At 41.1% G+C, this 27,308-nt stretch overlaps 1 protein-coding gene across 2 annotated transcripts in view; it reads right to left on the bottom strand.

Moving 5' to 3' along the window:
* Nucleotides 1-27,088, bottom strand: part of LOC121867461 (hippocampus abundant transcript 1 protein-like) — a 133,263-nt gene extending 106,175 nt beyond the window's left edge. The window contains exon 1 of one of the 2 annotated variants that reach the window (XM_042367373.1): nt 26,913-27,088. In XM_042367373.1, coding sequence (XP_042223307.1) covers nt 26,913-26,987 — 75 coding nt within the window. In that variant the 5' untranslated portion in view covers nt 26,988-27,088. Of the gene's footprint in view, nt 1-13,087; nt 13,229-26,912 lie in introns of those variants that run through there. The other variant, XM_042367383.1, reaches the window with a different exon arrangement.
* Nucleotides 27,089-27,308: the final 220 nt, after the last annotated feature.

The following is a 27,308-nucleotide window of genomic DNA, read 5'->3' as shown; positions in this document are numbered from 1 at the left end:
TTCCCACACACACACACACACACCCCTCCCAACCACACACACACACACACACCCTCCCACCACACACACACACCCTTCCCCCACACACACACACACACCCTTCCCACACACACACACACCCATCCCCCACACACACACACACACCCTTCCCCACACACACACACACACACACACACACACACCCTTCCCCACACACACACACACACACCCCCTCCCACACACACACACACACCCTTCCCACACACACACACACCCCTTCCCCACACACACACACACCCCTTCCCACACACACACACACACACACACACACACACACACACACACACACACACACACACACACACACACACACACACCCCTTCCCCACCACACACACACCCCTCTCCCCACACACACACACCCCCTTCCCCACACACACACCCTTCCCACACACACCCCCTCCCACACACACACACCCCCTTCCCCACACACACACACACCCTTCCCCACACACACACCCTTCCCCACACACACACACACACACCCTTCCCCACACAACCCCCCCACACACCACCTTCCCACACACACCCCTTCCCCACACACACCCTTCCCCCCACACACACACCCTTCCCACCACACACCTTCTCTAACCTAACAACACAATCTAACTTCACCCCTGACCTTAACTTATGGACTGCAATTTGTTCGTAAACCCAGCCAGAGAGAGAGAGAGAGAGAAAAAAAAGAAGAGAGAGAGAGGAATAAACTTGACCTCTCCCCCACCCCTTAAGAGTAAGAGTGTACAGAGGAGGACGCTTGAGGGCCACCACAAGACTCCCTCAACCTCACCTATCATCTACCATACAGAAAATAAACTTGTTCTTCCTACTCAGTGAAAAACAACAACAATACATCTACCTGATATAACGTCTATCCTGATTTAACGTCTACTTAGTATAATATTCACCTGGTATAAAATCTACCTGGTATAACATATTGGTATACAGACAAAGAAACAGACAGACAGACAGAAGAGAGAGAGAGGTAGGTGACAGTCGCGTCATAATGTCATGGTTTCTGAGCCAAAAAACAGGTTTGTCTGCGAGTTACATCAGGGTCGGCCAAGAGGTATGACCTGTAGCTTGACCACACACACACACACACACACACACACACACACACGTTATCACTTACACAATCACTGTCATACTAAGTGACTGCCGCTCCTTAAGGTGGATCAATTCAATGATCTCTTCACTGCAGAGACCGCCCGCCCGCACGCCCACACAACCTAAACTAACCTAACCTTATGGATCCTTTTCAGTACATAATTTAAAGACACAGATATTGGGGGATATAGTGTGTGTGTGTGTGTGTCTTAATAAATTACAAAAACACTTATGTTAACAAAAGCAGCGGTGGTGTTCGTCAGGGGAATGGGATGATTGGGCGCAGCAGTTTGGCCACGACAGCGTGTTGTTGTTGTTGTTGTAAGCTTTAAGACGGTCAGTGTGTTGTGTTGCGTTGTTGTGTTGTTGTAAGGCAGCCAGTAAGTTATGTGTTGAGACAGCCAGCGTTATAAAACAGTTAAATTAAAGAGAACGAACATCACGAATGACGTCAGTAGGTGAACAATAAGGAGACAGACAGACAGACAGACACCCAGAGAAGTAATCCACACTACACCAAACGTGCTTAATAAACGGGACAAAAATAAATAAAGTTACGCATCTCACAGCACTTCACATCACCTCAGAGCATCTCACAGGGCCCAGAACCATCAACAACTATTGGAGATGAAACACTGGCAAGAACAACACCACAGGAATGATATAACGTGAACACTGCATTAGCCTAAGTGACAGGTCTGGGTGTGGTAGAGTGAAGGAGAGGTGAGGGAGGAGAAATGGTGAGAGACAAACACTGACAAACTTACATAAACTCATATATACACAAAGACAGAACAGATACAGACATACTAGACAGACAGACAGATGTTACATAGCCCACACCTGTATCCATAACTTACGCTGTTGCCTCGAGAACAGGAGTCCCGCGTAACACAAGTAGCAGCCATACTACCACTTTTTACACTTTGCTCCCATTACTTCTCAGTTTATTTTGAACAGTTCAAAACTCGAAAAAAATTAATTATAATTCGAATCAGAAAAAAAGAATATCTGTACAGACATTTTATACAAATATGTGAGTCAATAGGGCAAATATTAATAACACTGATAATATTACTATACACGGTAACATTATCTAGAACAGAATGCAGTACTGTTAGAAGACTGTTTAAGAGCTTTATGGGTTCCAATACCCCAAGACACCCGTATTTATACCTACGGCTGTCGGAGTAATCTGATGGGCTGTCGGAGTAATCTGATGGGCTGTCGATTTATAATGAGACAGTATCAAAGGTCATGGCACGATGGTATAATGCAAAATAGTCTCTTTATATTATGAATTTACCGTGGGAGTGACGTGCAAACAGGGTTAGTGGTAGTCAGTTAGGAGTTATAACTTGTAACAGCTCAATCACTTTAAGGGTCTGCTGTGGACGAGGACCTATATTGACTTGAGTGTGAACAAGGATGTGAACAACTGGGTGTAATGCAAGACAACCTCTACAGTATTTTACTGTATTAAAGTTGATCTGTCTGTCTCTGTCTCTGTCTGTCTAAATACTTACCTATCTATCTGTATATTTACTTATCTATCTGTCTACCTGTCTCTCTCTCATATCACAAACAATAACAAAGGGTGTACAGTACCTAAGACAGATAGTGGTGATGTAACACACTTAGAGGAGGAGGCTGCTGTTAAGATAATCGCTAATGGTCGTCAACCCCCACACCCTATAACCACCTATCCACACCCTGTATTGCACCCACACCTTGTAAACTATAACAATCTGTAACCCACCACCTACTGTATACACATCGGAGGCAATTTATATAGGGGGAACCATCTCAGTCATATTCACACACCCTTTCAATAAGCCTGAACCAGAAAAGTTAACACACACACACACACACACACACACACACACACACACACACACACACACACACACACAACACACAGCCTTTTACAGGGTCAGTCCTGGGAGCTGTGTATTGCATTAATGGGAAGCTACGGAGGTCAGGGGGTGGTGAGGGGGTGTCAGGGGGTAAGGAGGGTGACGGGTATGGTGAGGGGACGGACTAACACCAATTAAAGAGGATAAGGAGATAGAGAGAACAAGGAAAAAGAGACAGCGAGAACAAGGGAGGAAAACAGAGATAAGATGAACGAGAGAGAGAGAGAGAGAGAGAGAGAGAGAGAGAGAGAGAGGAGATTGGGGTGTGTTGGTTCCATATTAACCTGGTCTTGTTGTCCACCTGCCCTCTGTCTGGCATCTTAATTTTCCACCACCCACTCTCATCATGGCCACACCACACCATGGCCACCCACACCACTCCTGTTACACCTCACCATGGCCACACCAATTCTGTTACACCTCGTCATGGCCACACCACCTGTTACACTGTCATGGCCACACCAATCCTGTTACACCTCGTCATGGCCACACCACTCCTGTTACACCTCGTCATGGCCACACCACTCCTGTTACACCACGTCATGGCCACACCACTCCTGTTACACCTCGTCATGGCCACACCACACCTCGATATGGCCACATGAATAAGTTGGAGGCCATTTAATCGTAAACAACAGAGTAGAACAATCGAGCATCGTCATCAGGCAGCCAATGTTACCTTAACTAAAATAACAACACACACACACACTCTCTCTCTCTCTCTCTCTCTCTCTCTCTCTCTTGTGGTGTGAGAGAAAGAGAACACAAAATAAAATGATAGAAACAAAAGAAAACAAAATAGAATAGAAGAAAAAGAAAGAAAGAAAGAAAGAAAGAAAGAAAGAAAGAGAGAGAGAGAGAGAGAGAGAGAGAGAGAGAGAGAGAGGTGTCACGTGGCAAAGGGTGTGGGGTGATCGGAGACTCGTGTTGCTTCTTAAGTCTTTGAGTGCCACCTCCCTCCTCCTCTTCTTCTCCCCTTTCCATCTCCCCGTCCTCTCCCTTTCCCCACCTTCTTTCCTTCTCCACCATCTCCAACTCTCCCCTTCTTCCCTCCCTTCTCCCTCTCTCCTTCCCCCCTCCCTTACTCTCACACATAAAACGTCATAAAGTAGTTAAGCCAGAGGGCGAATGGATGAGGAGGGGGAGGGTGAGGAGGGGGTGGAGAGAACGGGGGGAGGGGATGGGGGGAGGGATGGGGGGCAGGGATGGGGGGCAGATTGGGTGGGGGCAGGGATGGGGGCAGATGGGGGGGGTGGGATGGGGGGCAGGATGGGGGGCAGGGATGGGGGAGGATGGGGGGAAGAGGGATGGGGGGAGGGATGGGGGTGGTGAGTGGTGTGCAAGGCTGGCACCCCACTTCCCCTAGCGCTGTCTTCTTCATCGCCTACGTCACCTGGAGCAAGTGTGCCTCCTTCAACGTCTCCCTGGCAACCAATTGGGGAGTGAAATATGCCCGCCAGCCTCCTTCCCTTCCTTCTTTGCCTTCGCTTCATTTCCTTCACTTCACTTCCTCACCATAACACCATCACCACCATCACTTCACCACCACCACCACCACTTCACCACCACCATCGCCACTTCACCACCACCATCGCCACTTCACCACCACCACCACTTCATCACCACCACCACTTCATCATACACCGGCAGTTTCAACCTTAACTCACCCATCAAAGTGTATCAACCCGGCTCATGTACAGTAAAACCTCTATTTAACGGATTATATGGAGATGAAAGTCCGTTATATCGACGGTCCGTTACATGTGAAAACCCCCATCTAACGGATTTCATGGCAAAATCAGTTATATGGAGGTTTCACCGTAAATGCAAAAAATATTTTTTTTTACACAAATTATTATCCATCCCAGTTGTGAAAAGGTTGATGACGTCACAACAGCCCCCCTCTATGTCTGAATAAAAGTTCATGACGTCACAACAGCCCTCCTCTATGCCTGAATAAAAGTTCATGACGTCACAACAACCCTCCTCTATGCCTGAATAAAAGTTCTAGTGACGTCACAACAGCCCCCCTCTATGTCTGAATAAAAGTTCATGACGTCACAACAGCCCTCCTCTATGCCTGAATAAAAGTTCATGACGTCACAACAACCCTCCTCTATGCCTGAATAAAAGTCGTCCTTATTGTGAATCTTTCCCTACACTCTCCTGGCGAGTATCCAAGGCGAGGGTCTTGTACCAGCCAGTCAGCCTTTCTTTACAAGCTTCTGGTGTATCACGTGAAGATTAGACACCCTAGTTTATTTTACGTAAAGTTTAAACACAATAACTCTATCTGGGTTGGGTTAAGGTTATGTCAGGTTAAGGTTGGGTTAAAGTTATGTTAGGTTAAGGTTGGATTAAGGTTAGCTTAGGTTAAGGTTTGGTTAAGGTTTGGTTGGATTAAGGTTAGGTTAGGTTAAGGCTGGGTTAAGGTTTAGTTGGATTAAGGTTAGCTTAGGTTAAGGTTGGGTTAAGGTTTGGTTGGATTAAGGTTAGGTTAGGTTAAGGTTGGGTTAAGGTTTGGTTGGATTAAGGTTAGGTAAGTGTTATGCTGTAAACTAACGATAGAAGGTTTACTAATCACGCGAAATAAACTAGGATGCACTCCCAGTTTATTTCATCTAACCTAACTTAACCCAACCTAACCTTAACCTAATCTAACCTAACTTAACCCAACCTAACCTTAACCTAATCTAACCTTAACCCAAACCTAACTTAACCCAACCTAACCTTAACCTAATCTAACCTAACTTAACCCAACCCAACCTAACCTTAACCTAACCTTACCTTAACCCTAACCTAACTTAACCCAACCTAACCTTAACCTAATCTAACCTAACTTAACTTAACCTAACCTTAACCCTAACCTAACCTTATCTTAACCCTAACCTAACGTAACCTTAACCTAACCCCTTCTGGCGAGCGGGTGTGTGAATGCTCATATATCCCCGTTGACTATGTTCAGTACACACAGAGGACCACCACCACCACCACCACCCCACACACCTGTAAGTACTGCGACCAAAGAGAACCCGTCTCCTCCTCCTCTCCCCTACCCCCTCTCCCCCTCCCCTCTCTCCTCTCCACACACACACGGGTTCATTAATGTGGTGGCTGAGTTCAGGTAATGAAGGGGATTTAACATTTTGCCGAATCACCCCCTTCACACGTCATGTCCTCCCCCCTCACACGTCATGTCCCTCACCTACCCCCACACGTCATGTCCTCACCTACCCCTCACACGTCATAAACCTCACCTACCCTCACACGTCAGTGTCCCTCACCCCCTCACACGTCATGTCCCTCCCTACCCTCACCTGACCAATATAAGTTGACCTCAATCTGTGGCTATTTATACGGTACGGAAAGATAAGGAATATGAGAGAAAGAGTAATCCTCAATGTCCAAAATTATATCATTGTCAATTAACCTCCCCCCCATACTTGCTTCTAAATATTTTTCAATCCAAGAATGGCGAAGGATAATGTGGAGGGTATGTGTGTGTGTGTGTGTGTGTGTGTGTGTGTGTGTGTGTGTGTGTTTATGTATACACCTCCCTTTCCTAACTACTGTACCAGCCTAACACACACACACTCACCCTCTCTCATCCTCCCCTACACCCCCGCCCCCTACCCACTCTCCCATCCTCCCCCTCACTCTCCCTCTTTCTCCCAGTCTTACATGTGGGCGGTGAATCTCCAGCCACAACGGGGAGTAAAAATTTATCCCACTAGAATTCATTGAATAGCTCCCAACAAATCCAGATATTTCCTGGTAGGGGGAGAGGAGAGGGGAGGAGGGGGGAGGGGGAGGGGAGGGGGAGGGGAGAGAGAAGAGGAGGAGAAGTTCGCTGAGGTCATTCCAACTTGGATTCCCACATTAGCAGTGCCAAAATTGCGTGGTATGAGGGGAAAGGGGAGACGAGGGGAAGGATGGAACGAGAGAGAGAGAGAGAGAGAGAGAGAGAGAGATCTGATGGTTAGGTTATTTGCAGTAATTACACTTAATGACTCCTTTAAAAAGTCGAGGGTCGCTTTCCTAGTGGTTAGGTGAGGTTATGTGTTCCTGGTAGGTGAAGGTGGAAGGATGACTACACTAACAGCTGGACTTAAACGTAATCATTATTATTATCATCATCATCCTTAGTAGTAGTAGTAGTAGTAGCAGTAGTCGTAATAGTAGTCTCATCATCATCATCATTATTATTACCACGACCCAAAACAACAATATTCAGACTAATAAAACTAATGAAACACGTCTTAACTCACAGCACGGTCGCCAGAGGAGGTTTACAGCCCACACAAATATTGATATTGTTTTAACTTGCAGTGTGAGTGAGTGAGTGAGTGAGTGAGTGAGTGAGTGTGTCTGTGTGTGTGGGGGCACATGTCGGAACGGTAACATGTATACGAAATGCAGTTATCTGACACACACACACACACACACACACACACACACACACACACACACACACTGTATGTTCCTTTACCTTTTCTAATGAAGGCTTTTGTTAAACCACCAATGTATGTAATAAGTCATTTATGTCCAATGTATATTTTCAGCCTTCGGCTGCAGAACTTTTTCAATAAACCGTCAATTATTATTACATATTACACACACACACACACACACACACACACACACACACACACACACACACACACACACACACACACCCACCTCTAACAGGATGAGAATGAGGGTGCACAATAAACTAGCTTCTATCCACGGCCAAAAAAAAAAAAAAAATCAATTCCACACAAGAACATCCACAGCGACGTCAACCCAACGTAAAACCAACATAAATCCAACCAGGAAAATTATCTGAAACGGGCGGTCATCTGTGGACTATAGCTGTTATTGCCTCTGGTATCTAGAGTCTAGCCACCGCCTTGCCTTGACCTGTCTTGGCGTCGGGTACACCTTGTTCGATCCCACTCCTACCGACTCCACCCCTAACTCCAACCCCGACTCCTTACCCATCACTCCTCACCCCATGGCCTCTACTGTAGGTTAATTAATATTACAAACATACGTGCGTATACACACATATAGGTTAATATAATATTGCACACAAACATTACACACACACACAGGTTAATATAACATCCCCAACCACACACACACACACACACACACACACACACACACACACACACGTACGTTAATATAACATCCCCCAACACACACACACTATCAATCAATACAAAACCTTTAAACTGACAACATTGTTTACAGATCACACACCACATATAAACAGCGACACTCACACATAAAAAATATATATATATATATATATATATATATATATTATATATATATATATATATATATATATATATATATATATATATAAGTCAATATTAACACAAAATTATAGTTTAGTGCACAAATCACCCATAAACTATCAGTAATTATGACTTTTACACACACACTCACACATGCGCGCCGCAAGTTCAATTTCTTACCAAAATAACTGTGTGTGTGTGTGTGTGTGGTTAGGTTAGGCTCCGTACCTGTATTGTACCACCTCGACCAATGAACTAAAGATAAAGAAAGTAAAATACCGATTACCTTGACCCAACACCCATCTCTCACTCCTGCTGCGGGACCTTGCAGTATTGACCTTATAATACTAATAATCACCCCCTCCCTCCTCCTGGCCACCCCCCCCTGGCCACCCCCCCTCCTCCTGGCCACCCTCCTCCCACACCCCCTGGCCACACTAAGCTCACCCACAATCTAGCCATTCTCTTCAGCACCGCCACGCTAACCTTATCCCCAAACACTCACGCCAAAACACCCAGTGCCAAATGGAGACCCCGAACTCAAATCTATGATGCCTTAGAGACTAAATTCCCATAAAAATAAATACCCAAGAGTGAAACACGCGAGGTGGGGCACTAGCCATTTCCGCCCTACTGGTGTGGTGACGGACGGGCTGTTGTCCCTCGTTCAGGCCGGCATTAGTGTCGCGGTACTGCATAATGGAAAGGAGCCTGCAGTGGATTCCAGCCCTTTGAGGTGGGTCACGGAAAATCTTTACTCCCAACACACACACACACAGACTTAAGACAGTGGTGGCGGCGGCGGCATTAGCAATAGAGCAGCAACTAGGGCGGCTCCACAACGGCGCCTCAGGTACCCAGAGATTGGTACTCCCGCAATTGCTTACCTTATACTATAGTCGGGCAAAGGGTGACTTAATATTGGTTAATAAACACCTCAGAGGACATTATTCAATCGAATGCTCATTCCTGGAGCTGGCGGATGCTCTCCCCATGAACTGGAGGTCACAGCTTATGGTTGAAGAAGCCACCAAATTCAGAGAACTGTGACGGCAAACTTTTTCGGAGTGAGAATTGTAAACTCTTGGAACAATCTGCCAGTGTTGTGACGGCACCGAGTGTAAAGTTCATTCAAGACCAGACCTAAACCAACACTGGAGCAGGTACAGATACATTCTGGAGCCAGTACTTGCCAACAGTGTGTAATAGAGACGTGAGCGATTATCCAAGCGACTAACGAGCCAATCAGTGATGAAGAGGATAATGTAAACAGCGGCTAATGAATAGGAACTCAAGCAGCAGGAGCTAGGGATGTAGTAAGGAACAATAACCGGTGGAACAGCAACAGTGGTAATAACAGACAGCAACAGTAGCAATTATAACCGAACAACAGCACGAATAAGAGACACAACAGGTCAACTCTACACGTGAATCAGAGGCGCCACACGTCAATGACTCGGCAATCTGCAGCCATCATGCACCTGACGTCACAACCTTGAGAGAGAGATATACAGTATATATATATATATATATATATATATATATATATATATATATATATATATATATATATATATATATATATATATATATATATATTTTAATTGGGCACCCCCTACATCCTTGTGTAAGGTGAAGCGCAGAAGCGTTTACAGTGCCCAACAGGGAAGCATGCTAAGTTCATGCTTGCCTTTATGTCTCATGAGTTAAGGGAGTAGAAGCCTGAAGAGTCAATGGTTTATGTCATCAAGTTATTGGAAGCTCCAACAACTTGTCCCTGAATACGAATTCGCAACTTTCGACTTACACCAGGTACCTACTTTACTGCTAGGTGAACAGGGACTAATGGGGGCTAGGAAGAAAGTCCAAACAACTTCCACCGGCCCGGGAATCGAACCCGTGACATCTCGCTTGCGAGGCAAGAACGGTACCGCTTCTACCACCGGTCCCCTGAGAGATAATATAAATATGTATCTCAAGCTTCACCGCCATCCACCGAAGCGGCCAGAGGTAAATTGAAATACACAAGGTCTTCCTTCACTCTCGACTCCATACCACCTCCACCTCCCCATCACCCCTACCTCACACCCTCCTCCTCCTCCTCTCCCCACCTTACACCCTCACCCCTCCTCCTCCCCCCCTTACACCCTCACCCTCCTCCTCCTCTCCCCACCTTACACCTCACCCTCTCCCACCCTTACACCCTCACCCTCCTCCTCCTCTCCCACCTCACACCCCCTCCCCCTCCCGGATATAAGATGGCGCAACCTCGTCCACACCTGAGAAAAAGAAGAAAAACAGAAAAAAAGTCACCGCCACACCACCCAGCGCCACATTATCCAACGTCACATCATCCAACGCCACGGTATAGGTAAAAGAACAGGACGAAGAAGAAAATCTGCAAAATCGTTAACAATATCACAGCAGCGCCGCCAGAGAGAGAGAGAGAGAGAGAGAGAGAGAGAGAGAGAGAGAGAGAGAGACTGTACAATAAACAAGAATGTGTAACACTAACCACCACCGTCACCACCACTGCTACTACCACCATCACCACGATTATTACTACCACCATTACTCCCTTCACTATTATCATCATTACCAGTACCACCAGCACAACTACCCAAAATCAGCACCATTACCACCACCACCACCGACCAAGAGCAGAAGCCAGCCTTCACAGCCAGCCATGCAGTGAATCAGTGACTGCATCATCAACACCATGACGGAGGCGGGGAGGACCCTCACCCCCCCTCGGGCGGTCTACAACACAGACTGGACTCGTCAATTATACTATATCGTCTACCAGGTAAAGCAATTATTACACCTGTGCTTCTACGTCCGCTCTTTATATCCACACCTGCTCTTTCTATCTACACCTGCTCTTTATATCTACACCTGCTCTTTATATCTACACATGTGCCAAACTCCACAATTTCCTTCATTCGTCGCTCCAGTTGCCTTCACTCCCACTCATATTCCCAGTTTCCTTCTTATATTATTTCCTAAAACAGTGAGTGAAAACAACAAACTATTCAGACAAATATAAAAAAACACATATAGACTGACCCTAACCTCTCTACCTTTCAACCTGTACCTATATCCTATGGTGTGGAGGCATGAACAAAAAATATACATAAGGAGTAGTAGGAGTTGTGTGTGTGAGGTCCAAGAGCAGGATGTGGGGTATTGAGCCGCCGCCGCCGCCAGCTTGACATAACACAGGCACGCAGGCGGGTGAGTGGGTGTTATACTTGTGGCTGGCTGCATGTGTATGAGAAGGGTCACCACTACTGCCACTATCACTACTACTACACACACACACACACACACACACACACACTACACTGGCCTTCACCTCCACCAGCAAATCAAGATGAATCACTCACCATCAACCACACGAACTGAGTGTACAGTATATCTGACCTAACATCTTATAGTATATACAAAAACAACAAAAATACGATACATAATACATACACGAACAAGTACTTTGAATATGTAATTAATGTTTTTCATGGCGTAATTCCCACAAATGATGGAACAACTGTCAGGTCACTGGCCGACCGCTTACCAGAACAGATAAGAAATTTACATAAGAGTTCTTCAGTATTCTTTATCATCTTAACAGGATTTTTTTTTTGTTCACGTCTATAAACCCTCTTCATGCACGGTTCAGATAAACTTGTGTTACGCGGTGCAGTACCAAATATTGTCCACGATTAACTAAAGTGTACTATGGTATCTTGTCTTCATTATGTAAACAGCTGGGCCAAACTATCAGATTATATTCAGTGGCGCGTTATTGCCACGGAAAAATAATGAATATAAGTACAGTAATAATAATAAAAACTAATACAATACTATGTCAGTCTTATATATATATAACTATTTGTTTATCCTAAAATAAATGCCGAGCTAAAACAGGGTGGTAATCAAGCGGCTGGTCCCAGGGCCGTCTGATACACAGCTGGTGTGTTTCTCAAGCTTCGATGTATAGTCACCCTCCCCTGCCAAGACGACAACTACCACCACTTAACATCTCTCCTTGACAAATATTAATATTCTCCTCACCATATACATTTCTATAACTAACCTCAATCAGTTATTCTTCCATATAACATATATTCTTCCTCCTTCCTACATTTCCACCCTCTTAAAACACATTATAGTCACTCTTAACCACATCATCTTCTCACATCATCTTTCTCACGTAACCTGTACATAACCGACCTCCTCCCCCCCTCTTCTCTTCCCAGTTCTGAGGCTCTTACCTTAAAAACAACTTTACGTAATTAAGCTTGTATGTGATAATACCAGATAGAGCAACAGCAATATTTATGGCTTTAAATCTTTACCACATACAGACTTGTAAACACCTCGACAATATTCATCTCGTGGTGGAGTTTTTCAGACTTGGCGAGCTCCCTCGTAAAAAAGTGACGTTCGTTTTCAGCTCTGGAGCAGTGCTGTTTTAACTTGCTCCCGGCCTCATGTTTAACTTCTCGGATAATTATTTTTTATTTTTGTTTTTATCATAAGTGTTTCTATTATTATTATTATTTGGGCTACTACTAATACTTTAACCTTAAACGATTAATATATTTGTTTTCTCATTCACCATAATAGTAATAATAATATGTTCCTTACCCTCAACACACACTCAACCTTACATTTCATACCATAACCCACACACTTCCCTCCCACATATGTTTACACAAAACAATGTGTCTCTTACCTTACTCAAACACACAACTATCGTCTTCTTGACCAGTCTCCTCCTCCTCCGCACTCTACAGCAGGAGCCAGAAGGGTAAGGAGACAAACTTGCTCTCTTGCACATTCTTCTCCAAGTGGGTCCCATCTTCCAGACGTGCTCATGGCAGACTACACGCCAGAACTCCGGAAAAAAAATACTTCCCCGAGAATATCTACGGTTATATTGTCAACCATCCAAGGAAAGGAAAACTTTGAAGATGAGGGAAGAAGAAACAGCAATGAGATAAATCAAGGAGTGACGGGTTGTAAACACGGTTGGTGACTCATTGAGGACCCTCACCATTTGTACGAGGTATTGATGGAGCAACGTTGTAACCACTTCCGACGCGGCTGTCTCCGACTTCACTCACGCCCACGAATTAACAGTACCCAAAACCTTAATACGCCAATTAGCAACTAAGCACTAGAACTGAAACTGCAGATCAGCTGTTTTATCGCACTGACCATATTAACACTTTGAATGTCGTACACTAATTACTACCTGACCAGTGCGTAACACCACATCGATGTGAGAGCACTTCAATATACAGCACCAATCACAAGCACACTACGTGGTCATCCAACAATCAGGGAGTATTATCACTGGCGAATCCATGTGTGCACGCCTCCGCCACCACCTGGTGTCGTCACAGCAGGTGAGTACGACGACACAGCACACACCAGTACAGTATATGTACAGTACCTCTTACTTCAGTGTTCACTAATTTACGGTACGCAATACACATACATATTCGTACGTACAAAATAACCCACGAGCCAAACCTAACTGTAGAACCAAAAAACGTTACCTGGGAGGATTTCGTCACCCATTATGTTTGTGAACAGTTCTTTCAATTGTAAGAGTATAAGATGGGATTAACTTTAATGGGTATACTGTGTGTGTGTGTGTGTGTGTGTGTGTGTGTGTGTGTGTGTGTGTGTGTGTGTCGTTACCATGTTGTGACTGCTTCCTCTCCGCACAACAAGCGTCTTAAGTTTTATGCTTATTCCTTTCAGTCTGTATTTCCTTTCCTTCTAAAATAACAATAGAGATTAATTTCTTGTAGAATGACATTAGCATACTTTAGAATTCTACAGTATATAGTCTGGTCTTCACTGACTTCCTCTACAATTTTGAGGAGGATTATCATCATCATCCCGCAATTTCACAAAACCGACTAAGATGGAATGTCTGGAATGTAACAACTTTTAACTGTACAGTACAGTACTACTATTCACCTTTAATACTAAAAAATATATATACCATCCCTGAATTTAACACAGGAGTGGAGGACAGCATTTGTATTTACTCAATTCTACCGTATTTTGACAGTTCTATATAATTCCCATTTTCTTCACGTTTCAAATCATAGACAATACAGTACAATTTTTTAGAAGTTTCATAGAATTTAGCAGAGGCATTTGTCATTACAGGTACAGAATCAGTTTCCTTTACCAGGGTCGTGTGAGGTGGTTGTGTGTGGTATGTTACTTACCACACACAACCACCTCACCGTATGTATTTCTTTATTTGTCATTAGTGTATTTGATGATCACCACTTTCGTTCATCTACGAGAAAGCACAAACCCTTACGACTGGACCACTTTATCTCTGGCTTAAAACTCCTACTAAGCAACCTAAGGAATATACGAGGACTGGAGGTGGAGGCGATAGAATGTCGGGAGAAGCAGGAAGGAAATGTGAAAGATAAGAAGAGGATAATGAACAACTGTGGCGGCAGTATCGACAAAATCCCTCAATACAACTGGCACAGAATACTGTACGTTGCTGCTTAGAGCACTTCACCTTTAACAGCACTGCCTGCACCTTAAACAATCACTTCACCAACCAACAGTTACATGACAATTACAAAATATTACACAAAAAAGCATTCACTTCCATTATTAAAACTTCAATGGTAGTTTCAAGGGATAACACATTTAATTAGACAGTACAATACAGTATTTGCAAATTCCAATTTTCATTCAAAATTTCAGGTCATCTTACAGTACAGTACACGAAATAACTTTTGGGTTTTATTTCAGCAATACAAAAATAACAAGATCAAAGTTACATTTAATGATTTAAAACAAAATTGATCGTGGGAGAGAGAATACTTCAATCACACAGTACAGTACCTCCACCATAACAGCACTAGAGAGCAGTAAGCACTACAAAATTTTCATGCACTGCTTCTTGGAGCCATGCTTGACACAAAACCTTCAGAAAATGTATATACTGTATACAGTGTATATATAAGAAAAATATACATGATGTTGTGCACTGACTGCATTTTTCATCACTCTACAAAAATTGTAACCTCAGTGCAGTACTATCAAATTATTTTACGAATTTGCAATACCTGTATATATTACGGATCTAAACAACCTTAAGTTTGCCATATACTGTACGCCCAAAAAATTAAAAATAATAATATTAATAAATATATAGTAAGCCAGATTACTCCCTCCCTGGGCTGTAGCACTCCTAAGTAAAGTTCTGTACTGTATTCCCTTTACCACTATAATGATGGTCTAAAAGCATTATTCCTAATATCTATATGGTTCAACTTCCTGTCGCAACACCAACTGCCCCCAAGAAGGTGCACAATGACCTGCAAAACACACCTTATTATCTCAAGAGACAGGTAAAGTGATTATTCAATGCAAAGGAGTAGAATGAGACAGAACTTCAACAATAAGTAAGCACTCATAAAGCCTCCGCTCCTGTACAGAAAACATTTCCATTCTTCAAACTCCTTCTTTCTACCTTTGGAGTCAAGTCTTGTGGATGCTCCTCGTGATGAGTGCTATTGAGGAACAAAGAGCAACCTGTGACTTACTCTTTGCTGCATGATGAAAACTCTCCTAAAGCCTCACAATAGATATCAGACTGGCCAACATGACACAAATTCTCCTTCCTTACAAAGAGGAAGGACCCCCCCCCCCCCAAAATACAGCTGTTCACTCTGGTGACCAGTTGGAAGATCCAAAAAAATCTTATAAAAGACTTGATATGACACAACTAATAATATGCCACACAGACACTTTCCAATCCTGTACACTGATCCATTAGTTCTTAAAGGTAGTGCTGACTGACCAAAACCATGCAGCGTCCACCTGGGTGTTTATAAACCGGAAAACATTATTAAAATTTACTAATTCATAATTTTTTTACTCATTGGTTTATATAATTTTCATAAATTATATAGAACAACCTCTTGTATCTGAAATTTTATAATCCAGAATACAGTTCTGAGAATTATCAATGAAATAAAACAATTGTGAACTCTGGTCAGCTTTAACTTTTGTCTCAAGTCTACATTTGGCCAATGTGTTGAACCAAATACTGTACTGAATTTCAAGATGTATTAATTATAAAAAAATCAGCCCATGAAGCAAAATATGAAGAGTTAATAAACTGTAGTACAATAGTTAACTAATCACTACGTTAAAACACGTAAATGCATTGGACATAGGCATTAGCGTCTCCTGTGCATGTTTAAAATTTTTTACAGGCTAATTAGGGAGAAGATCAGTCCCAAAACCTAAATCTTCTTAAAAACTGACAAATAACTGAGAGAGGCCAAAAGTGAGAAAGTGTGTATGCGGTGGGCTCCCATGTGCTGCAATTGACAGAACTTAGCATTCGAGATCAACTGAAACAGCTGACTAAATTTGGAGCCAACATGGTGTGTGTTTGTGCGTTAAAGGAAGGAATTCCCTTTTCCATCATAAGCTTCTAATAAAAATGACTGCTCACCAACCCCTTAATGGATTCCCTTATCTTCCTGTCCATAGTACAAAGGTGCATGACATAACCATTACTGTACCAGTGAATATTCCTTGCAGGTTCACACCCCTGAGATAAAACCATACCTCAGTCAGGAATAAGCCCCATGATTATTACAGTGTTTCACAATAAATCATTTATCCTCAGTATTACACAGTCCAGTCATTAAAAATCCCTGTATCTGTTCGCCACAGTAGGAGAGTGTTGCCACTGCAAAACCCACATACTCTACCAGCAACCTACACTTACAACACACTTCTAGTACAAGCAACTTGAGCCTTACTATGAAAATAAAACATGAGAATGTGTGGTCAAAGAAAACAGTGTGGTCACACCAGATGCCTTCAATTTGTCATAAGGTGGCCTAGAGATTTCAATATGGCAAATGGACATGCAGCAGTACAGTATGTATGTGTATTGAGCAGAGCTAATGTGAACACCAACACTTGGTACCCTTCAGTCTTGAGTGGTGACCTTTGCCTAAAGGTCTTCCTCTTCGGGTAATACTGTGGTTAGAATGGGAAGGTGGTATTCAGAATAATCAATGGATAAGTTCAAGCTCAACACCACAGGCTTAGTAGGAATATATAAGATTTACCTTGGATGGAAGTAAGCCATGAATCCCCAACTGCAGGAGAGGTGAAGAACAGGATTCAGAGAAGGTGAGGTATATATGCATAAACTAAATACAAGTGGTGATAATTTATGTACAAGTGGTGATAATTTATGAAGTAGAAGGATAGCTACATTGGTGCAGGTAAAGTATTCTACAACTAATAAGACTGAAGTGATACACAGCCTACATCAGGGGAAGAACAACAAATATTTCAAGAAGATGTTGAGGGAGGAAATATGGGGAAGAGAGTCTGCAATAAAGATAAAATAAAGCAGCCAAAAAACTTTTTGCCATGGTCACCCCCCTCAGAGGGTGCTCACTAGGGGAGTAAAGTATAGCAGCTACAATTCTGGACACTTTTTAATACTACAGTACTGTATAATCAAACCTGGGTAGGATGGACATTGTAGGGCATATACTGCGCTGCACGGATTGGGGAATAGAGTCGCGCCAACAACCCCTTGCATGGACAGTAGTAGCAGAGTAAAAATTAAAAAAAAATAAGAAGAAGAATATACAGTAGTTGAATAAATATACAGTACTGTATAAATATAATGCAAAAATTAAATACTCAAAGGATATGCAGCTAATAATGAGACCCACTACAGTACACAGTGAACCAACAGTACCATGACAGCTCCACAAACAAATGGGGAATTTTCATCACTCTCTATTGTTTCCAAAGTTAATAGGAGATGGCCCAATCAACCTATCCTGACAAACATTCCTGAACCAAGTATACTGTATATTACACCTTGTTTTATCAATCGGATAATATAGAAAAAAACACAAGTACGTATTGTATATTCAACCAGGAAAAGAATTGAGTCCTCTTCTCCAACTGAATATACACAAATGAATACTGGGGTAATGCAAGGAGAGGATATCTACTGATACTATTTTTGATGTCACGGTAAATTCCTCAACAGAACCAGGAGTTGACTTTCAGAAAAAAAAGAGCCCCTCCTTCACCTGTGCAAAAATCAGTCAAACACCAAGTAATAATATACAGTAGTACATTAAAGAGTAGATGGGAGTGTATTTGTAGCTTACAGATATTAAAATGCAAGAACATGTGGCTGTGTGTGTCAGAGGCATCACACCTGAGGATAAGAGTTAAAACTACAATTGTGCAGCACTGGCATAAGACTTTGCAAGTCACTATGTTTCTCAAGATGACACAGACACTGTTTTCCATCCCATAATATGCTTAATTTACACCCCCTGCATGAGAGAACCTGTGGTTATTACTTCTTGTGAAAAAAAATAAAACATTATACTGTATTCAGCTAATAAAAAATATAAAGTCCTGTACTGTACCATACACAAACTGTAATTAAATGTATACTACTGGCAAAAGATATAAGGATATGAGGGAATAGTGTATACATGATAGATTATTATACCCCAGTTAATAAGACTCAGGCTATATACTGTACTGTACTACACCCAGGAGAACAATAGTACTTGTAGTGTACCGTACATCACAGACAACACAGTCCCTGGATCTGAATGTGACTGAGGGTGTCTGGCTACATATCAAGCGACAGTTGTAATACTGGTCACAAACATATTATCCAAAGTAACATATGCACAAAACATTCCTTTCCAGTAAACTCAACAACTTAATTATGTAACTCTAAACTGTAGAATAGATGTGAACTTGGATGAAGAAGCTGACAAAACAATACTGTCCGTTTTCACTTTCTATCACAAAATCCCTATCTGTAAATTACAAGTGAACAGCTGCCAGTCACCCTGCTGGATGACTGTACTTGCCAATACTGTACTTTGGTCCTACAAGGAATTCTCAATGTGTTCGGATGTGTATGAATTCTCCACATGTATGTATAAAGGAATCTAATTTGTGTCCCATCACATTCAGAATTCCCCACAACTGTATTCACAAGAAAAAATACAACAGCCACCTGGAGAATCTTACCAAGACACAAAGAAAAATAATAAGCATAGTAACATGCCTCACAAATCTTCAGAAAAATAATCAAAGAACATTTACTAGAACGATGCCAATGGCCCTTGACGCAAACAAGGTAATTCTGTAATAATTCACCCTTCTTGCACATCTAACTTAGCTATCCTAGAGACTTCTGTTGTTCCTACCCTCAAGAGTAACCCACATCCAGATCAAGAAACATAACAGCACAGTAGAGCATTCTGGTATTTCCATGGTTTTCTTTCACATATATTTAACTCTTTCACTATTGGATGCCACTTTTACTATCTCATTCAGCTAACACCAGATGACTTTATTCAGTACAGAGAGAGCCCCCTAACTTCTAGCAAAACAGGCAAAATGAACCAACCAAACTGAAACACACCTAACTTAAATAAGATGTACCGGTGCTCTTTAAGCCTCCAGGAAAGAAGAACCCATGGGTAACCACAGCCACAATAATCAACACACAATATGGTTTTTCACTTTGACAAGTTGAGCCAAATTATCTCCGAGGTCATGAGCCAGGTATACTGTACATACCACACAGGTAGGGAAGAAAAGGGGACACCTGTATGTAATGTTCTTTCTCAAACAAGATACGTATTCTACATGGAGTGACCCAGAGCCTAAGTTAAACACACTTTCATTTGTAGTAAAATTAAGTGACCTTGGAAAAATAGTATGAAGTTTATAAATCTAATGATGACCACAGAACACAGAATCTCCACCTACTTTGAGCAAGGAACGACCTAAGTTTATGGTTCTCACCCAGTCAGAATTTGAGATAATTAGGTCCACATGGAGCTGTCAAGAACTGGAAGGCTTTCCACTGACAAGAATCATTCTTCTTTTAACAAACTAACAAACTTTCTCCCCTATTTTCTGAGAGATTATGTTAAGTTGAAGAGGTGTTTGAATGCTTAAAATACTGCTGATTTAATGTTTCTTCACCACTGGGGCAATGCTTCTAATATTCTTTGAGTTGGGTCCAGGGTGTCTGGCCTTGGTTGAGAATGTCAATCCTCCATGGGAATTGAATGAAATGGAAGAAGTTTCTGCAATTCAATGACTCCAATTTAACTTGAGAAAACTTTTGGTTCAATTCTTCTTCCTCTGATACAAGTCAAAATATTTTTGACGGAGGTGTACACTGCATTTCATATTTGTGGATCACGTTCGTCTTTTACCTTTGGGAAAACTTCTTGAGAATGTGTTTCATGTTCAGCTAAGCTTTCATGTCTACTTTACATAACCTGTCTCTATATTTATAAAGTCATAAACTGATCACATAGCTTGTCATTTCATAACCTACTTTTATCTGTTTTCGTTTTTTTCACGTTTTGTTTCTTATGTTGCATATACAGTAAAAGTACTGTAATGTACACATTATGTTGTTATATTATATTCGCCACTTATCAGCTTACTATCCGTTCGGGCGGTCTATCCAGTGTTAGTACAGGAGGAAACAGAGAACCGGGAAACCTGTGATGTTTGGTAGGGTCACACTGGATAATGCCCTTCTCACGTGTGTCCGGGCCGAGGCTCGAACCCTTGACATATTGGTGAGAGTTATGCGTGTTACCGCTGTACAGCCAATAACAATATAAAATGAATAAAAATGTAATAAAGAATAAAGTATTACTTCTGAACTTAAACTACCTTCCTTGTTTCTGCTTCCAAAAATTAAATAAGTGCAGATGAACGACAGGTGTTTACAATGGTGATGAGGTAGAGGGACAGGCAACAGGTGAGTCATCTTTCGGGTGGTGGAGGTGGACAGCTACTGCAGGATTTTTGAGGGTGGAAGATGGCTAGGGTACTATCTTTGATTAATTCTTTTAAAGGTACAGTAATGTATCTTGTAACTTATGATAGCCTGTTTCAGGTACTACAATATATTTGGAATTCACTGTTAAAAAAAAGTTTTCTTGTATCCTATGCTTGGAAAATATCATGCTCAGAAGACTGGTGTTAACATTAAAAACTTCAAAATTTATCATTAGTGGTCTGCTTTACCATGTTACCACGTGAGGAGTCAACTTTCACACCATCTGAACTGGATATTCCTCTTAAATTGGGAAGGGGCGAGTTATCATCCTCATCATCACCATTTTACGGCCACTTACCACACTTGCGTGGTTAAGCCGTGATTATCTGACGGCAGTTCACCACACTATTATGTCTCTTGCAGCCTCTTTCACCAGGTTCTTATCTCTTGATGTCATTTTCTTACAATCTCTCACTTTATCAGTCTTTACCTACCCCACCCTCTCCTCCCCTCAAGTTCAAACTCATACATGTATTGACTCAGTTGATCTCCTCCATTTTCTCCACAAACCTGAACCATATCAGTCTAACTCTACACAAAACATCACCAATACAGTCCTCTAAATACTGTACTCTCAAATCTGAAGCCTATTCAATTTTATTTCTTCTTGCTATTACAGTATTAAAATTGGATTCAGGTTCAAATTTATATTACCTCTGTACAGTATGAACAAAATCTACTGGATAATCCCTTTCTGATTTTGAACTTAACACATTCATTACCATCAATACAATACACTAGTACAATATCTGTAATTTATTATAAATATCAACGATAACATTAGAGTACCTGTACTATTCAGTCTTTTCACTTTACAATATCCTAAAACACTTTACAGTAGTCACGAAATTATTTTATTACTGTTTTCAGTTCAATTTCTCTCGGACATCAACAGTAGAGATAAAAGTATGTATACTATGCTGAACTGTACTATGATTTATGACAGGGCTATAATTCTGAAAACGTAACCATAAGTCTATTAAGCATAAACTAAATTGTATTTATCCAGTGATTTACACATTATAAATTGGGAGGTACAGTACAAAAAATAATGCAAAATAAAAATCCTGCATACAGTATACAGTAATAAAATAACACTTTGTAATAACTTAAATAACCGCATATACATGAAAATATAAAAGGCAACAATTTATGGAAAAACACAACTACATACTGTACAGGTAATATGTTTAATAGTTGCCACAGTTGACCGAGATACTCCAAAAACTTTACCAATGGCTGTCATCTTTTTGCCACGCTCAACATGATCTTATCACCTCCCAAACCCGCCAATATCATTGGACGGCTGGGCAAAACACCAGTACTATAACTGGACTAAGTGGTTTCAATGACTAGTGCGACCGCCTCTTAAGTACCCGCTACGCTCATTTTCTCTGGATACGATGGGTAATTTCATGCTTTCACCCCCTCCCTCCCACATGTAAAATATTTAATATAATGTTAAAATAATCTATGGTATACTTAATATATAAAAAGGTGTAAATTATAAACTATACTGCACGTACCATCATAAAATAAATTAAATTGTAAATAGAGTTTTTGCAAATCGAGGTAACTACAACTTTATGTATACACAACAGCAGTGTAATCTCTCCATTAGCTGGAATGTTTGACCCCCAGAACTCTCCAATAGCCGGAAATTGTTTTTTGAGCATCCAATGAAATTCCGGGAATGGGAACGAATTTCCAAGGATTGCACCATACTTTTTTGTCCGGTATGAAAGTCTTTCAATTAGCGGACCATCCCAGTAAAATCCATTAACAGGAGGGATCGTCTGCTATTAACCATGTGATCAGTAGGTGCATGTCGCAGCTTGCCACACACAACACAGTTGAGCATCTCGGCCATCTAGACCCCTGTGTGAAACATCATTGTACAGTACATTGCTCTACAATGTTTTATATGTACTATTACAGTTCTGTAGTGCTAAAGCTAAGTGGTCACCCCTAAAGTTATTCCACAGGACAGGAGAGTGCATCTCTTAGGAGAAAAGACATTTGATACTGTATTGTATTGTGAAAAGGCTTCTAAGAAAGATCTCAGGGACTACAACCTGAATATTGAGACCCGTCTCACAAAAGAATAAATAGGTTACTGTGTTACCTTTCCAAAATGAACAATAATAAAAACAAAGTTTGCCATATTTAAAGACTGTGTATTACTAGAACAAGCAACAACGTGCTCAGAGCGTACCAATCAAGGGTATTTCATGTCTTGATGATGACACTGAGTCACTGACTAGTTCCCTGCCTCCAAATGCCTGACATAGCAACACCTGTGCCAGGTAGACATAAATAAGTGCAAGTGTTGTAGCCCAATAATTAAGGCTCATTAAATTTCTATACCCGGTATACAGCACAGTTCAGTACAGTATATACTGTACTACATGAATAAGAACAGCAGGTGATGATTATTGACATTCAATACTCTGAGACTATGGCATTAAATCATTGATAAATGGTGACACAAACCATACTAAGCTAACCTAACCTAAATAAAAAAAAAAAAAAGATGAAGCTAAGCGTTAGACGAATCTAATCACATTGTCTTTCGCAATGGCCGAGAATTTAATGATTCTTAAGCAACCTCACCTAAGCTAAATTAAAAAAATGAATGGTTTAAGTTAGTTTGGTTCCTGGATAAAATTAGTATAGAGTCGGTGCCAAGTTAAAAAAAAAAAGGGATTTTCCTTGGAATCTTTATTTATCTTGTGGTTATGATTCACTGGCAACATAATCTTACATAAAAACACAATTTATCCTAAGTCTTCATACATTTCACACAGCAAGAAAATAATTTGTCATATCTTCTTGTGTATCCAGTTTAATAAATTCACGCTAATTTCTCATAAAAATCTGTGATAATTAGTATTACACCAAGTCCTCATTTAACGTCGTGGTTACGTTTTTGAAAAGCACAACATAAATGGAAACGTTCATGTTATCAATTTTCCCCATAACAAAATAGATAAAGTACTGTACACTAGTTATGTTCCCCAGCCTCCCTTTGCCCCATAAAATATTACATATACTGCACAGTACATCAAGTCAATGGAATTTTTTTAGAAAATACATATTACACATCCCAAAAGATAAATAAACTAAATCATTTTGTATTGGACTCATTGGTGGGCAAAGGTGGAGGAGTGTGTGGTGGGTAGTGGAGAGGAGGAGGGTGGGGAGTCACTGAGACTCGAGGGTTTAAAACCTCCATCTTCAGAGTAAGGCTAATGGTCTTGCGTTGCTTCTTCATCACTAACACTTGATGGGCGCTTGGAATCCATTTTGAATGGTTACAGTACAGTATTTAGAGCAAAAACACTTGAGCATGCACGTAGGCTGTGGAAGTCTAACAAAGACTGGGGACGCTGTGATACTCCGCAGGAGAGCGTAGTGCGCGAAGATGAGAGAGGGTGATGCACCATACAAAGTACAGTAGTCCGTGTTGGGTGATGACGTTATAACGAATCGGTCGGGACGTTGTCGGAATCATGGGTATTTAAAGAGTAGCGACGGTATAATGAAACAGCGTTGTCAGGGGCAACGTTAAATGAGGACTTACTGTACTTTTTGGAATTGTCATTATATATCTACTGTTATTACACAGCCTTTGTTAATGATTGCTTTAACAATACGGTATTATTATTGTTTCGGTCATCCAGGGAATCTTAGGGTTAGGTTAGGATGGTTGGGTTACGTTAGTCAGGTTAAGTTAGACGAGATTAGTTTGGATGTCTAAATACAGGGATGACCGAAACTATAATTTTACTAACAATAAACTTTAACATTGCATGAATCTCTCAGTTGTCAGTATGGCTGAGGAGTAATGCCCTCCATCTTTTCATGCACCGGTGAGGCTTCATCAACATAATGTGTTTTGGGATAATTCGTCAGGTAACTAACCAAAACAGAGTTAAAAATGTATAAAGGCGTTGGTACTGGTATATAAATGGTGTGTAGGTCATGACTTCCGCACACAACAGGATACTCGTGAAGCATTACCAGGCAAGTGACTCTCGGATGATAGATAAATCCTAGGTGATATTTGTCATGTTGGATATGTACAAAAAATATCATAGGATGGCTGTCAGAGATTGATGTGTAATTCCTGTCTTTAGTGGGACCATCTTACAGTGTTGGTTAGGTTAGAGTCTAGGATTTATTTGTCTGCGTGTGCCATATGAGTATCACCTGAATGAGCCGGACGAATATCCACGGTCATTAAGAAGACATCACTGAATTGTGTCTGATTTTGGCATGAATGAGCCAGAGTCAGAATTGAGTGTACAGCACTGTGTGTCATTCAGTAGTTCATTTCAACTAAAAGTCTAAGAGCTAAATGACGTTTTGTTACTTTGAAGGCACAAGAAGCAATGACCTACTGGTACAGTACTTGCCTGCCATTTTTTAATTAAATTTACAGTCAAATTTCCTTAAATTCCCACCCTATGCATTAAAACTCGCATTAAAAGTACCCTATAATTATATGAGTAGAAGTTTCTTTCAAAGATCTTCCATTCAACTCATACAGCTAAATACATTTACTGTATATTATAATTAGGAAAAATATATGTATTTCATACGAAATATACTGATAGACAGGTACTGTACTCATTCAATAAAATCACCAGAATAGTTTGCTTTAGCTCAGCAAGTACAGCTATACACAGACAGAGCAGGTACACAAAAGGTGATGAACCATACGTTGACCCGAGAAAGTTAAAATTATCTCACTTCCACTGAGATCCTTATGTGGGACTGGGTGACTGATCAAGAACAATATACTGTACTCTATACTGTACACCTTGGTAGATGGTTAGAATTGTGACTGGTATAAATGAGACAAACCAACATTCCATTCACACCAAGTAAGACAGATAGGTTTCTCCCACACTACAAAAGACATTATGATATTTGTTAAACATCGGAGAAATCCTACGTGTTAATGTTTCATACAAGTTCAGTGAATAATAAACAAAGCAAAGCAAAATTTCATGAGAAATTCTCAAACATTATTGCAGACTCCTTTTGCTACATCTTTACTGTCATCTTTCATAAATGATTTGATGTCGTGGTCACACATACGTCGCTGACTGTCGACAATGGGAGACCTCATTTTTTCTTACATACACTTTAAATGTGATTCTTAATACCATTACCGAATTCAAATTCCCATTTATTCACATGAAAAAGTTCTCTACAGTATTTAAGTAATGTTTAGGTGTAATAATATTCTGTTTTATGCAGTACTACAAAATCTAGTGAATCAATTTAATAAAAAAAAACAAGTAGAGTGAAAAAGGTGAATATATCCTTGTAGGTTTATATAATACCCACTGAATATAATAGAGAACAGTGTAATGATTAGGTCATTAAAATGCTCTACACCGCTATTTTTACCCAAGGATTCTAAGAAATAAAAACGTTTCCATCTCAGAACTTTCTATTCAGGACCTTTAGTGGATATTCCTACCACACTACACTATACCACAGGACCGGGTACATATCTCCACCCTGCACACGGCATAGAGGACATAACCTAAGGCAAGCTGTCACCACGTTAACATACATTACACTCCTCTATACTCACCACCATCCCTTCTTTTACGATGCGACGAGACCTAATAATCGTCCCTGCAACTCTGTTCTTCATTTTGATCACCATGGAGACTGTTTATAAGAGAACTCACTACACAATGATCAATTCCCTCCACATATTTACCACACTGTGACCGCCATACTTGTTGTGCTCTGACGTCATATAGTCATTGCCATTAGTTCAAAAGATTTTTATTAAATTTTGATTTCTTACCAAGCTTTACATATACTTGATACGGTAAATTATAGTGAAATAGTATATTATTTCATTTTATATAAACAAAATTGTTTGTGTTTGAGTAAATATATTGATAGATAACATAACAAATTTCGATTAGCAACTTTATGACGTCATCGTCATCCGATGGTTGGTTGGCCCGGGAATCGA

This window comes from Homarus americanus, unplaced genomic scaffold (assembly GCF_018991925.1).
Source record: "Homarus americanus isolate GMGI-L3 unplaced genomic scaffold, GMGI_Hamer_2.0 scaffold32583, whole genome shotgun sequence".
NCBI classification, from domain to species: Eukaryota; Metazoa; Arthropoda; class Malacostraca; order Decapoda; family Nephropidae; genus Homarus; species Homarus americanus.
The sequence above is the reverse complement of the archived record's forward strand: the minus strand, read 5'-3'. Positions and strand labels throughout refer to the sequence as shown.